Source organism: Acipenser ruthenus, chromosome 8 (genome assembly GCF_902713425.1).
Source record: "Acipenser ruthenus chromosome 8, fAciRut3.2 maternal haplotype, whole genome shotgun sequence".
In the NCBI taxonomy this organism is placed as follows: domain Eukaryota; kingdom Metazoa; phylum Chordata; class Actinopteri; order Acipenseriformes; family Acipenseridae; genus Acipenser; species Acipenser ruthenus.
In genome coordinates this window covers 48521107-48537608 of record NC_081196.1, presented here as the reverse complement: position 1 = coordinate 48537608, position 16502 = coordinate 48521107, and the positions used below count along the sequence as shown (strand labels likewise).

General features: G+C 34.2%; 1 protein-coding gene across 3 annotated transcripts; it reads left to right on the top strand.

Annotated features, from left to right (window-relative positions):
* Positions 1-678: 678 nt before the first annotated feature.
* Positions 679-15215, top strand: LOC117407079 (cell surface glycoprotein CD200 receptor 1-A-like). 3 transcript variants are annotated; one of them, XM_034011695.3, is made up of 7 exons: positions 679-883; positions 7128-7205; positions 7807-8112; positions 8449-8727; positions 12037-12145; positions 12478-12529; positions 13881-15215. In XM_034011695.3, exons 1-7 carry the CDS (start codon positions 814-816, stop codon positions 13965-13967), a joined length of 981 nt encoding a protein of 326 aa, XP_033867586.1. In that variant the 5' UTR covers positions 679-813; the 3' UTR covers positions 13968-15215. The 3 variants fall into 3 exon arrangements, with proteins under 3 accessions (XP_033867586.1, XP_033867585.1, XP_033867587.1); XM_034011694.3 differs by having other exon boundaries at positions 13878-15213; XM_034011696.3 differs by lacking the exon at positions 7128-7205 and having other exon boundaries at positions 13878-15213.
* Positions 15216-16502: the final 1287 nt, after the last annotated feature.

Genomic DNA, 16502 nt, shown 5'->3' with positions numbered 1-16502 from the left:
TAACACTAAACGAGCAATATTTGTTAGTAAACTAGTTGTTACAGTAATAAACTACAAAGGTGCCCCTTAAAATGTTACTGTAGCAACCACAGGAACGTGCTCCACACAACCTCAAATCTTGGCTTACATATGAGAAAAAACAATTTCAGAAAATGTAAAAACAAAAAAAAAATTTAAATAATCTGCTCCAGAAGAAACAAAGTCAACAGACGCAGATATATTAGGACACTAATGCTAAATTATTAGTGACAGAACGATTTAAGCCTGCTATTGCAGCCTACTTATACAGTATACAATTACTGATTTAATATACACACAATTGATTAATATATGGCCTGTATTGTCAAGCTCCCCTTTCTACTCACAAGTAGTTACAGCAGCAGTCCACAAGAAGATGTGAATAAAAGGGTTCATGGTATATTTCAAACTGATATTGAAAAACGTCATAAATTCAGTGACACACTTTTCAAATAGAAGTATTTCTCTGTCTTCAATCATCAATCAATTTATAAAGTTTCTTTCAACATTTCTATATTTAGCGCTATTGAAAGTTATGGTTGATATATTTCAAACAGCCATCAATGTTTCCACACAGATTAGGCAGTCACTTGCAATCATGCACACCACGTGCTTACAATGGTAACAATTACACAGAGCAGGAAATAAATGAGTGTCAAGTGCATGCTATCAGAGGGGAAACATGACAGACGGCAGTACAAAAGCAGCTTTTGCCTAAATATAGAACTGCCTGGAAAAGCAGAACAAAAATAATAATTTTTCTGCATAAACTGAAGTAATAGAACTGCAGAAGAGATGGGATGGATTGTGAATTTATGGACGATCAGTCTTCTTACTTTTTCTAACAGCTTCGCTTGGACAAATGGTAAAGTAGTTTGTTTTAAAACATGAGACTTGTGGTGAAAAGTACATCTGGCTGACGAGACACTGTAAGCAGTTGATTGTCATTAGAAAAGTAAGAATTTATATAGTCTACAAAACTGCTTAATGGTATACAAGGCATGGTATGGTAATGGTAAAGGAATATATTGTCTTCTTTAATCTTAACGTTTCAAATATAATGTTAAGTTATACTCAGCACGCCGTTGTTCTGTATGGCACTGCAGGTAAAGTAATTGAATGCACTTTCCATTAAAATTTACTTAGCTGCTTAAATTAACTGCTTATGTACAGTGTCTCGTTTAGAACATTGTACAATATCAAGCAGCTAACATTTTTATATTACAACTTTTTTTTTTTTTTTTTAAACAACATTTTTTTTTTTATATTTGTATTTATAAAAAAATTGGTAAACCCTTGACAAAATGTTTTGGTGAATTTTAATTTAGTCAGTTAAAGGAAATTCAATTTTTTTTTACTACGCAACATCAGCACCTGAATATAATCCTGTAGATGCATAATTTATAGTAATATTTAAAGTTTTGATGAAAGGAATTACTAACAAACACTTCAAAATCTCAAAAGTTTGTTTAAAAATGTACATATTTATTCATTACCTAGCAAAAAGTGCAGCATAAAGAATGAAGGAGTATTTTTTTCATATCACAAACGATTACAGTAAATGTTTTTTTTTTTCCCTAGAGGCTTGAAGTGTTGAGTGTAAACCATTAATCTTTGTACAGTACTTACTGCAACTTGGCATTGTATTATACCTTTTATTCTAATATGTGTAGACAATTTGTATTAATTAACCCTTGGAATAATAATGAAATATTGACAAACGGTTAACTTTATTATTCTAAGTGGAACGTTTGCGTCCATAAAATTCCACTTTACTTACAGTAGAGTGGGGCAGTGTGTAGGCTGTTCACTTCCTTTTGCTGAGAAATGAGGGTATCTGTCTTGCCACTCAGGCAGCCACATAATGTAATCTTCAACATGACTCACTGATATTTTACAAACTAGAATTGCTCGTGGAAGATGACAGAAATTGTCTAAACCTGAATGTATTCACACTAAACCTGAATGTATAGGCACTGCAAACTGTATGGTTCTCATAGCATTGTTTTTGGTGCTGAATTTATTTATTTATTTATTACTATAAATGACTGCCAAGTATGGTATGACGTTCAACTTGGTAGTGTGTTAGTAATCATCTTTGCAAACCTTTTCAGGTGTAAATAGGAGGAGATTGTGCATGGGTAGTAAATGCCACATCATTTCTTCAGTCTTTTTTGAACATATACAGTAGTGGCTATTTTCAGTGTAATACAATGTGTTTGTAATAGACCCAATGACCAAACAAGTGAGAACCTTTACTGTATGTGTTTACTCAAATTGTGATGTTGTACCTATAACTGAAATCTCAAAGGATAAGATAAAGACACATATAATAATAGAGCATACATGTGAATAATATGTCTCCATTACTATTTAGAGTTCAGAGTTGAAACGAAAAGCAATGCTTTTCTTAATTTCTTATACTTTGAATGAGGCTCATCTCACTGCTCCTTTGATTCAGGCTGTATATTGCACTCAATATTTTTTAGACCCCCTCTCCACTAAACAACTGTATTCACTGTATAGGGATTAGGAAAGAGCTGCAAAAAAAGTCAAATGTTCCAACATGAATACTACTGTAAATATTTTCATTAGAAAATGGTGTCATTTTTGAGGGACTATACCTTTAAGTTGGGAAGGCTATCAAGATAGATGCATTATGTAACCTTCAAATCAATGCAATAGCCCCCACTGTTTAGATCATTAAAACAGAACCCCTTATGTTCTTCATCCTAATTGTGGGTCTGACTCCCTAAAAATGGCTCTGTGTAATGTGCTATACTATATAAATATTACGTATACTTGTCTGCCTTTTACAAAATGAATGGAACAGTGCCAATGTACAGACTAATTGTAACCCCAATTCTTTCAAATAAGCTGTTTTCACAACCTGTTGAGCATTGTGGGTTCAATGGTTAGAAACCCTGTGAGGCGATATATATATATATATATATATATATATATATATATATATATATATATATATATATATATATATATATATGTAGCACACAGATTCAGGCAAGGCACACAGCAATGGAACAACCGTTCAAATAGTTTGTTGTTAAAAGTGAAGGATTCTGGTGCAGGTGCAAAAGTACATCCTGGTACTTTTCTTTTTCATCTCACATCACCTGCAATACAGAAACTGAAAGTCATAGAATATATACCGATAAGCTTGTTTCTTTTTTTTTTTTTCTTTTGTTTTAGCACACAGATTGTAGCTTAAAATGTGCCTAATTGGTCTGAAACAGTGAGCCACAATAGTGTGTTTTTTCTGTCGTTTCTGGCTTTCAGCTGTCACTCAGGATAAAAATTAAAAGCATAAATGCTGATTGCAGCATACGTCTGTTAATTAACATTTCATGAGAGAGTTAGTCACAACTTTTTAGAGAAAAAGCAATAAAACTCTGAAGTGACGGCTTTGCCCACTTCTATCCTGGAGATTATACAAGAGCAGACCCATGTAGTTGCTGTAGATGACCAGGTAAAACAACAAACTTGCTTACATTTGCTCTATTTAAATAAGTCATCTCACATGAGATCTCTGAGAACACAAAGTTTAGCATGCTATTTAGTGGCTGATTACCGTAATTGCTAATTAGGTCTTTTTGCCAAAAAAAACAAAAAAAACAAAAAACATTTTAGCTAAACTGACCGAGTAATAACTTCATGAATCGCTGAGATCATAGCAAACAATTATAAGTGTAATTTTCAAATTACTTTTTTTTTTTACTATGATTTTAGTTGAGTGTTACAAAATGATGAAGGATATCATAATATAGTGCACTGCCAAAAAACAGATAGACTTGGGGTGTGTGAGTTGAAGATATTGATTCAGAAATACAATATATTGAAATGATGTCCATAAAGAAAATCGTAAGCACTGGTACTGAATGGTATGTTCATTATTACTGTGTGTACAGTATATCAATAGGAAATACTTACAATTCATATACAAAGTTTTTAGTGCAAGGAGGCCTATTTAAAAAAATCCAGTACATTTTTGCTTGTTTACTGTATTTTTACCCATTTTTGTATGTACACTAATTACAATACATGAATACTTGCTCTTTTCTGGAACCCTCTTGAAAAGAAAATGATTTTGTCTTGCAAAGCTGTGTCCTGGTAAAGGAAAGTATTGATAAAACCAAAACTAAATGTGGCAATATTATCAGAAATCATAGCTTGATATTACAGGGATTGATATTACAATCACGCAGGCTATGGATTCCGGCAGCACTAATTACAAACTTTTGTTAATCACTTTGTGAAAATGTATGAAAATATAGGCGGTATAAAATGCAACATTTTTTACAATATATAATATATCTATTGTGTTTTGATTTGCTCATGGTTAAATGCAAAACATATATATATATATATATATATATATATATATATATATATATATATATATATATATATATATATATAAAAACTGTAATTATCTGCGATTATTGGTGCCTCTGACAACAGTCCTTTCTTCATACAGATAAGCCCCTATACAACCTGTCTCTCCATGTAGGAATTGCTTTGCATGCTTTTCACTTCTATTCATGACTGCACATCAAATGCTACTTTTAGCTGTTACAGAAGAAGATGCTTTTTATATATTTATAAAGAGCAAGTCTACAGTATTTAAAACATGTTGCATACTCTCCATGTGGCTTTCATTTTCTTTACTGTAATTACTGTTAATCTGATTCAAGCTACCCACACACAGGTTTTTTGCAGCACTAAACTCTCAGAATATAGACTACATGGAACATGAAAAGGCAAATAACAAGTAGCAGGTTCTCAAAAGAGGCTACTAGCAATGCACCTAACATTTTTGAAAAGACAAATGTCTGGTTTCACAAACTTTATTTAATCTTGGAGTGCCCTCCCTACGTAACATTAGGCAGTTTTAAACATTGAAAACACTCAACAAAATAGTGCTTCCTACAGATTAATATTGGTAACTAACTAATTGTTTTGTGGTAGACAAAAAAAAAAACAATTTTCAGGAAAGTCAGCCATTTTTCCATCTCTATCAGCGCTGTCAGTCCTGATGATGTTTGCATTTAGTTTAAGATCCTGGAGGGTGTGCTATTTCAGTATTTCTAGAACTCTGACTGAGTTGTTAATTTAAGACGTTTGCAGCCATGGACTATATTAGTCAGTGGGGTTGGGTGCCGCAGGGACTTTGCTTAGACCTCTGTTTCTTGTTTATTTAGATCGGGCGATAACACAAAGCTTGAGAAAGTGTCTGACACTCTTACAGTCACTCAGGAAACCCAGAAAGACTTACACTGCATACAGAACTGGGCAGAAACTTGGCAAATAAAATGCATTGTCAACAAATGTAAAGTATTACAAAAATGTAAGATCCAAATACCAAATGGGTGGATAGAACTAGAGAAAGACATTGATGCTGTAATGGACTCATCACTGTCAGCAACCAGGTAGTGCAGGGATACAATCCAAAAAGCAAACAGAGTGCTTAGGTATATAGCCAAAAGTACAAAACAAAGGAGGTCAGGATGAGGTTGTATAATGCACTGGTGAGACTGTTTGGTATCTTCTAAGTATGAAACTCCCAAAAGTAATGGAAATTGACTAACTAAAATCAGTGCTCCACATGGTAATTTTCGATGTGGAACATGTATCCACTGCTATAATACAAAACACAAAGAATTTTAATCACCAACTGTCTGGACGTAAATTTAACATTGACAGTTTCATCAAGTGCAACACTACACATGTAGTTTACTTACTTAAATGTCTGTGTGGCCTAGTCTATGTTGGACAAACAAAAAGACAACTAAAAATATGTACAGCAGAACAAAAGGCAGCTATACATAACTCCAACATGGACTATGCGATTGCAAGACATTATATAAAATGTAATCATGGTTCTGTTTCTAGCCTTATATTTATTGGAATTGAAAAAGTATGCCCTTCAGAGAGAGGTAGCAATATTGTTAATAAATTATTACAAAGAGAAGCCTCTTGGAACTATACACTGAAATCCATGGAACCTTGTGCTTTAAACGAGACTCTTTTCTGTAAATCGGAATATCCTTATACATTATCTGATAAAATGTTATTTTTAGTATTTTAAGTATGTACAACAAATGCAACATTATTGTAATATTTTGTGTTGTTAATGCACTTGAAATATTATTTCTTACTTACTGAATTTGAAACATAGACTATAATGTAATATCAGTGATTTTTTTACTCTGAGTTCCTTTCGAAAATGTATTGATGACCTATTACGAATTCATGGGTCCTTTCATGATTCCATGGTTGTACTTTTAATGATTTGAATAATTATATTTATACTATCATATTTAAGTATATGTCAGGACCAAATATCTTGAATTGAGATACGTTACTTATGAGTTAATTACTTATTCTATTTAATTGGCGCCATCTGCTGACTTATATATGGGATTGACCTGATGTTGTTTTTTAAATCTTTAACACCTGACGAAGACATGTATTGTCGAAGCGTGTGGTGTTTCGTGTTTTTAATAATAAACAAAAATTGTTTTTTAGATGTAAAACATTGCCGCTTGCTTTTTACTTTAATGAACATCAAGTCTAAAATGAATTAAGGATACAACTGAGCTATCCTGAGTGTGCGACCCACCCAGTCTCTGCAAACAACAAACAAGTGGACTTTGGTTTATCTTTTACTCAACATGGTTGATGACTAAACAGAGACTTCTCTTTTCTTATATATATATATATATATATATATATATATATATATATATATATATATATATATATATATATATATATATATACACAAACACACACAATTAGACTGTTTTCCTGAAATCAGCCCTGCAGACTAAGTTGATAAGGCTACTGTACTTTAATTTTTATTTCAGAAAGATACCACACAGTCATATTATATGTATACCTAACATTTATTGAGACTCCTAATGCAACTAATGTGAATGTCATGACCACTAATCAAAGTTAACCTTTTTTTATAACTAATTGAACTGACTCATTTTGTCTGTGTATTTGCTTCCAAAAATGTAATTTCTAACATTGTACTAATATTTCTTGTTAGACATTAACCCATATAACCTTGATTTCTTCTTTAGAAACCCAATCAAATCCTTCACTCGCCTTCAGTGTGACACCAAGCTCTTCAGCTTCAACAAAATCACTGGATTATTTTGGTAATTGTTAAAAAAAGATTTGTATATAATTCAAAAATAGTTACTGAATACAGCGTCAGTACTAAGCGTTACACTTGCCATTAAGTAGTGATGCTTTATTAAATAATAAGGGGAACAGTGTTTTAAGTTGAAAAAATAACTATAGCTAATATTACTAAAGACAGACTCACTTTGTCTCTTACATCCTTGCTTCCGTTTATTAATCTTTCCTGAGAGTTTTAAAGTAGTCTTTAATGTTGTAAAAGTATGCTATACTGTTTAACTCTCACTAACTTTACCAATGTAATTTCTCCCCTATATTTGTATGTAAACCTTTTGTATTTAATATTAAAACAGAAAATGTATGATTTGGATCCTGCATTACATTAAACATGACCTTCACTTTATGTTGGTTATCATAGGCCCCATATATTTCAGTCCCATTAGGGTCTGTGACACAAAAGAATATATTTTTTTTTACTAAGAATTTGAATTCTTGTTATTATCAATTCCCCAAATCTCTGTAAATATACAGTATCACACTTGTGATAATTGATAAAGCACTTAAATACACTACCATGGTTTTATAATGTTATTAGTAATTTCCTTTTAATTTCCCTAGATGAAGAGTTCATCAGCATTAAGTTGGGTGAGGAGATTAATCTGAGCTGCACAAATCGAACATGGAGCACAATGCTGTATGATACCTGGGGGTTAACGAAGACGAACAAAACATGCAGAATTGCACACAGCAATAGCGAGCCTCCTGTCAATAATTGTAATGATGGAAGAATACTTATCAATACAACTGAAGGAAGATCACAGCTGCACATACCCCCATTTAACTATGCATATGAAGGGATTTACAAATGTCAGACAGCCTTCCAACATGGGAGCCACACAACAGTGTTCAATGTATCTGCCATAGGTAAGAATAACATTTCAAAGAGCTCTACTACCAGCACAACCCAGAGGACACCTGGATAGATAAAGAGAGTGACAATTGAACAAAGGCTGTTCAATACACTGGGACTGCGGGTGGATTTAAACATTTGGGGGTCCAGATGGCTGCACATGTTATTGCGCAAGTCATGTAAAGGCTGTTTCTGTTAAATTTTAAAATAGAAAATTCACAAACACAAATGTACTTCTCAAAGAAGAAATAAGGAAACTCAAGTTGTTGCTATCAATGCCATGATATAGTATCTCAAACAAAATATTCAACTAAAATCATGTTTTAATGGTTAAATGTATTCTTTTACAGTTCAACCAGAGATAAGTGGAAGAATTGAATATTCTACCAATGACAATCATGACGTGGCTGTGTGTGAAGCTTCCAATGGGAGACCAAATGCAAGCATAGCATGGACATCAGATGAAAATGTAGCTGACAAGATCATTTACAACCAGAATCGTACCTTTACAGTGGAAAGCAGGCTTATCATACCTTACAATACATCTATGGGGAATATCACCTGCATAGTCAGTCATCCATATTGGAATGAATCACAAACCTACACAATTCCTTACATTAGAGGCACAGGTATGTTTACTACTGTTTATTAAATATGATTTACAAATTAAAAGAAAGCTGTATTTGTATTGTAGAGATACTCAGACAATCACAGGTGCAATGTATATAGTCCTGTACCTTTGGTTTAAAAGCTAGACTCTTGGAAACCACAATAACTTTTTACTACCCAATAATATTCAGTACAAAAAGGCACTGATAAAGTCAGCCAATCAAAAGAGTGCAGACTAGTCCTGGTGTTCTTGTCACAAAAAAATGAAAACTTAAATATGTTATTGATTTGCATCCCTGTTACGGGAGCTGACATGAATTTGTAAATCTACCACCACTACTTATTAAACTGCTAATCTCAGAAAATTTCAGCTTGCAACTTTTTTTCAGTGTTATGGATTCTGCTCAAGCAAAATCTATCAACATCCTTCACTTTGACCAGTGACCTAAGATGGCTGCCATATTAGGGCCATGTGCTTTGAGATATTGGCTTCATACCTGGTGTACAACTGTATTCTGTGATTCCCCCTGTCAAGTTCAATTACAGGTGGTGTCCACTGAACCTTAACCGTTTCAGTGCCATATTGTTTTAACTCTCTCTGTACTAACGCAATGTAGACCACTCACTTTTAGACAGTATCTTTACAGTTAGTGCACTGCTGTATTCTATTACAGGTGGTGTCCAGTAGAACTTAACTATTTCATTACCAACTTTTTTAACCTTTTGAAGTATTTCTAATCTTAGTTTTGCTGATAGTATATAATGGAAGCTTTCCAGTAATGTTTGAAACATATTGGCATGTTTATTAATGTATTGGTATTGGTTGTATATGCAGATGTAAATACAGGGTGCATCTTTATTGACTAATCATAATTAAGTCTTGATTTCATTTTTTTTTTTTTTGGGGGGGGGGGGTTTAAATGACAAACTATTGTAACACATAATGTTTTTTAAAACTTTATTTGAATGAGTTACTTGATTGAAGTTCAGACACTGTCACATCCAAAATGCTGGGCTTAAAGCCGTGTCATTTATATAATATTAATATGATACATTCCTTGACACTAGAACAACCAAGATGGTCATTTTTACCGTTTTTTTTAACTTAAATTTAAATTGCAGTGTGTGTGTTTAAGATACAGAGCTGTGCTTTCCTGACTTCCTAAATATATGTACTAATTACCCTGACTAAGAAAGACTTGCGTAGCTGCAAAAATTTGTGAGATAAAATACTGTCATACCTATTCCAAATTGACCAGTACATATGAAACATATTATAACAATGAAATGTTGCGGTATTATTTGTATTTATCAGTTGGGACTTGCCGCCATGTATTGAAGTTCGATTATATCAGTCTGCACTCCTCAAGTGGGCGGTCTTTGGACATTTTTATTGTTTCAATGAGCCTCCTGATAGCCCACCTATCAACCTTGACAGCTCACGGCGCCTGGCTATCTGTCTGCACTCTGGTTACTATACAAGTCACTTGTTTTTCTAAGATATTCATTGTTACCCCAATACACATTGAAAATGGATCGCGAAAGACGCAGGATTTTTACCAAACAACGATTCTGATGCAGCAGAGACGAACAATGACGAATCTGGCTCTGAAGCAGACTGGGTTTGTGAAGATGAATCTTCCAGCAGCAGTGACACCGAGGGTGCAGGAGACCCTGTGGCAGAAGAAGCAATCCTGTGGCAGCCCCTGATGCCAACCACTTCACCTGCATCAGCCCCTGCACCTGAGGCAGCCGCTTCTCCAGTGGTAGAGCCAGCACCACCTGACACTCAAGAGGCTGGTAATAACACTATAAATCCTGGTATTGAAGCTGTGGGTAGGAGGGGTGAACATAATATTTTTGAGGGAAGTTCCAGGGCCCACGGCATATGCAAAACGCAACGTTGATGAGAGCACATTGAGTGCTTTTCGCCTATTGATTGACATGCATATGCTTCACCACATACAACATTGCACTGAAGCAGAAGCCCACCGACAACTACAAGATGATCCCTGGTCAATGTCCTTTGGAGGAATTAGAAGCTTTCATTGCACTAGTATATGCCCGTGGAGCATGCCAGAAGCCTGGGTTACTGTTGATAGCGGTGCCAAATAAACAAAGACAGTCTGTGGTAAGTGCACTGCATATTTTGAAAAGCGCAGGATCAGTGTGATTTGTGCCAGCACTTCGACTTTGTAAAGGATTGTAAATGAAGCCCATTCTGTTCAAATGTTTATTTATTCATGTAATTTCGATTTTATTATGTCTGTGTATAAACGCATAGCTTCGGTTGTGTATATGCTCTTTGCTATGTAGGTAATATAAACCCATTTATTTTACTTTTTTATACTTATTTACATTGTTTCATTTGTAAAGTTTTGTATGTACATGATGTACCTGTGTATACACAAATTTATTTTCAAATATTTGTGTATTTCATTTTTTACTGTTTTTTTGAGGTTGTGCTTTGTGTAATATGTCTGTATATAAACACATTTCTGTTTAAATGTCTGTTTATTTACAATGTTTCAATTGTGTAGATGCTTTATATGACATTCCTGAATAAAACCATGACTTGTATTCAATTGTTTGTCCTTTCATTATAATATTTATTTTTTAATACACCAGTCAAATTGACCGGTGTTGGTTGTTCTAGGTATGCCTATAAACACGGTTGTTCTAGTGTTAATATGATTGTGAGCGGTAATCACGGTAAATCACGGTAAATGTTTTGGTTGGAGGTCCAACAAATTACAGACTTTTCAGAACATATAAATTGACACAATGATGCTTGTCCATTCCTGTCACACCCATAACATGACCATCAGTGGGCAGCTCCAAACAAAACTGTGATACTATGAACTGTGAGATTTTAACAGGACATAGTTTAAAAAGCACTTCATCTATATAGTGAACAACGTTTGTGTAATTCATTAAGGGAGTCCTTGTGCATGGTTACAAAGTTACATTTTGTGTGCAAATGTCACTTCCATTAAAATTGGAATTGACCATAAATATGCAGTGGTAGATGATTTCAATCAGCTTTTTTTCATACAGTATTATGGTATAAAAAAACAGCTCTTCTAGCACTAAATAACTTTACTTAAAGACTTCCATAGGATAACAAATTTAACAATAGTTTCTGTGTCTTGTACTGAGAAGATGAACAATAGGGACCTATGAAGGTTAGATTAGTTTTCTGGTCTACTACTGAACTGGTCTGCAGTTTTGTAAGACTTAATGAAAAGAATACTTTTTAGGCACACGTTTGTACATGTTTGTTAAATTCAATAATTAATAATGCTTTATTTTGTTTATTTTCTTTCTAGCGCAACATCTAAGATATTGGCCTGTCATTCCCGCCGGTTTATTTTGTGTTCTATTGATTATTTTTGTAACATCTTTTGTTTGCATAAAAAAGCACCTAGCTGACCTCAGGTAAGACATTTTTGTTCTTCACATTGGGAATTCCACAATGGGCCAGATTCACTCAATATTAAAACAATAGTTTTTATCAGACTTTACCAGATAGGTAATATAACAGTACTAGCAAGAATTAACTGAAGTATTAATTAACATGCTAAATGATTTATTATTTTGGTTTCCTGTTTTTTTTTTGTTTGTTTTTTTGTTTAATGGACTAAATGCTTAGTGAGTCCAGTTTAATATGTATTATTAAGAGACTATTGTATCTTCTTAACTAAGACTAAACAAGTGTCTATTTGATCCAAACTTTTGCAGACAGTATAATGATATTTTGTATTCAACAGAAATTGTTGCAAGTCAACCATGCCTGTAGCAACTACACCAACAAAAACTCAGGTAATACAATATGAAATGTTTAAAATATTTAATATTGAAAAACTCTTAACTGAATTTGTGTTTGAACAAGAAAACAAACCCCATTTCCAGCTCAGAATAGCTAGCATGTATCTTCCCTGTGTCAATACCTGGTCTGATTACAACTTAATCAAAGAAAGAAACAACACTTAAAACTATCAATCCCCTGCCATGATGAAAACCAAGAATTAAGTACCCTCTATAGGGTATTGCCCTTCATAACCAACAAAGACCCCCAGAGAGTCCAACTGCATTTCTTGGCACACCCCACTAAATTGCTTTCTCTAGTGCCAATATGGATTCCCCATCCACCCCATTTCTTTCCTCACTCTTTTTCCTGCAGTCTACAGAAACAGAAAATACAATTGGAGGCAGATCTGGCCCTTGGTCTTATAGTTGTTATTGAGAACATACTATGAATTTTATTTATTTATATATTCATTTATGTATTCTATACACTACTGGCCTACATTCATATGACACTACAGCCCAAATATATTATACCATTATACTGTAATACTATGTATACCCTTCTACTCTGGCTCATTGTTAAGCTGAGGGATCACAATGCCACTTTGTGGCTTGGGACTTGGTTTCAGGAGACCAGGTTTCTGGTCACTGCATGGCACACCAGAGAAGATTTGGGGTTTGATACAGTAAAGTTGCCTCAAACTAGGTCCCCCCGTCTCCTGGAACCAGGTTTCAAGCCACTATTCCTGAAAAAGTGGCTTTGTGTACCCTCAGCTTTACTGTCCTCATCTGCACAGGGGTGGTAGGTAGGGCAGGCAACATCCCTACTAAAGTGTATCACTACTCTGTCAATAACAGCAAAGTAAATACCACTACTATATCAGTAACTGTAAAGCAAGTATCACAATATCAGTAACTGCAAACTAATGTTAACAAAAGACTCAACTCACCCACCATATTCTAGCTAGGGGACAGTTCTGGCACCGAGATTCTACCCAACTTTGTGCATAAAAAACATAAAAATACTATTAATATCTCTATGCTTTCTCCTTCGAGAATACATATTATTTATCCTGTTTATCTTCTAACATGTTTTCATCTCCTCCTGAAAATGGAGGAGACCAGGAAATCACATGTGTTGAAATGTGCAGTGGGGCAATTTATGGGTGCCTTACTGGACCAAAATTAAGACAGATGTTGCATCTGCAACTCAGATTTTTTTAAATTTTGAAACCAGAAGATGGTCACATCTGTAGCTATGAATTTAAGGTGCCATCTCTGGCTCTCAAACTGACAAAGTTTAACACATTTAAAAGTAATTATTTAAATTATATGTAAATCTTTTCTTGTTTTTTAACAGCAGGATGTGGAAGAAGTTGAACCTTATGCAAGCTATGTAGAAAGGGTGAACTCCATCTACAATTCATCAGCAGAGCTGTGTAACGTGTAGACATATTGACATCATGTGGCTGAATAACCAACTCCATGTGCTATGAGGAGAAAATAGTTTGACTGGAAGTCAAAGTGAGGAAATGGATTGTGAAAAACGAATCAAGGAATGGATTTGAATCTTCACTTACACCAAGATTTTGTATTATTTTTACACTATAAACCTGATTCTGCAGAAGCCCGTTCCAAAGTGGCTTTGATGACTCGAATGGCTTCCTTTTTTTTTTTTTTTACTTGTGCAACATCAGTATGCCAGGACCCTATGGACAGTAATATATACTTTCCTATGACTCAGTCAGGTGTGAGAACGTGTTCAATGTTTCTGTACCAGGAATTCATTTTAAATTTGGAGTGTGTGCAATTGAGCCTTTGGTTGTAGAGTTCATGACTTTACAGTTTTAAGCGCTTTCACCTTTGTGTAAATGTCTGGTACTATATATATTGTTAACATATTGTGTGTATTAAAATGTATCAATTAATAATCAGTATAAAATGCCATTTTTGATTAGCTTGTCTGTGAAATAATGTACCTTACTGTAAGCATTGAATGATTGTTATATAGCAAATTTACATGCATTCATGTGTGCTAGAATTTACTAATTGATGGATGCCAGAAATTCTTGGGCTAACTGTGTAGTTTTTGCATTTGACAAATGTATTGTCATTCTGTAATGAGTTTGTTGTGTTACAAATTCCGATGGATAAAGCATTTCACCTACCCAGGTATTGGTTCTTTGCACTCAGTTATTTTGTATGCAAAGCAACCAGCAATAATACAGTTGTCATTTTAGTCACTTCCGTTCAGATTATTACTCATTCCACAACGCCTTACTCAAGGACAGTCAATTGTAGAAGTACTGCTCCACCTAGTGGTGAAAAAAACCAACTTCCCTGAATTCACTCCTTTATTAATGAAACAGTGTTTATATATAAAATACTTATTTATTGTACACCTTCCTGCTCAAATTGAGTGAGCTTGTATTTCTTTAGGTATTTTTGAACTATTTTGAGTTATAATATAGCCTTGACAATAATGGTCAACAAACAAGAGTGGAAAGTGGGAAAATCAGGACGCTTTTCATTAAAATGGCTGCAAAGCTGACCATTTTTGTATCTTTTGTGCTATTAAATAACAGTGAGCAAATGTATCCAATTGAATATCAATCTTATTTAAATCCGCAGTGCAAAATTTTGAATTGCAGATGCAACATCTGTCTTAATTTTGGTCCATACAAGGCATTAAAGCGCACGTAAAGCTGCCCATTAGCTTTCTGTGATTTTCAAGATGACTTTCATGTTTTGCTTCATTGAGCCATTTGTTACAGCCATGTTTTAATTATTTACATTGATTGCATAATCTTTACATGTGAAACTAACACATGTGCTTTCTTTACACCTCAAACCCCCAGTCACATCCTTGACAAGAGATTACACATTTTCAGACACAGAAAGACGAGCTGCATCATGATTCTCCACTCTTGAAAAAAATCACTGTCTTTCAGACACATACAGTTTCTATCATTTAAAATGTTATATACCTATATGCATGCAAAAAGGCCCGACAGGGTGTCCGTTTATGTCCAATATACAGATGTTTCAAAGGAGAGAAGTCCAACCCCTGAGAAGTCTGTATATTGGACATATATGGACACCCTGAAGGGCCTTATTGAATTTATAATCCAGGTCAAACAGTGGATTTGAAAATAAAAAGCATAGATCATGTTTAGGGTAAAAAATGATTTTTTTTTTTATTAAATATCCTTATGCCAATAAAGTAGTCCCATTTATAACTTTGAACTGCACACTAAGTTAAGCTGAGTACATTAATTTAATTGAAACATGCAAAGTAAGTACATCTTTATTTTTGATATGTGTTGAATTGTACATTGCCGTTGAAAAGATTCACCAGGTGGCGGATTTGAGACGGCATTGAATTCATTTTTTTCTAGTCGGGGTGAATGTGTATATTGACAGATTCCCCAGTTTTGTTTTCATTTAGACAGCGGTTCATTCCTGTTCGGAGACTAAAGGAGCTTGAAATGTTATATTCTTCTCTATGGGCATTTACATAGACATCCCTTAGTATTTAAGATTTTCTTAAGATGTGCATTTTCCACAGTTGAGACAATTTTTTTTTTATTTTAAGCCAGTCCTGAAAGACAGCAATTTGTTTTTTTAGTTTTGAGATTTTTGGTATTTTTTTCTGTTTTGCTATTTTCCAGTTCAATTAATTGTTCTTCGTCCAAATCGGCATGTCTGCTTACTACTTTTGGGATTTTTTTACTGGTAATTTGTGACTCAGTTTTATAGTTACTGTACATCTGTAACTGTAAACAAGATGGCTACCGGTACTTTAAATTCTGTGAGGCAGCGTAGTGATTTCGAACATGTGACAAGGCTCCAACTGTCCGTATCCATCCAATATACGGACAGCTGGAACCTTGCTCGACCAATCACATTGCTTGTTTCACGTTCCATTGCCAGACCTGGATTATAAGACTGCAAATAGTACAAAACACTGAAAACAATACAACAC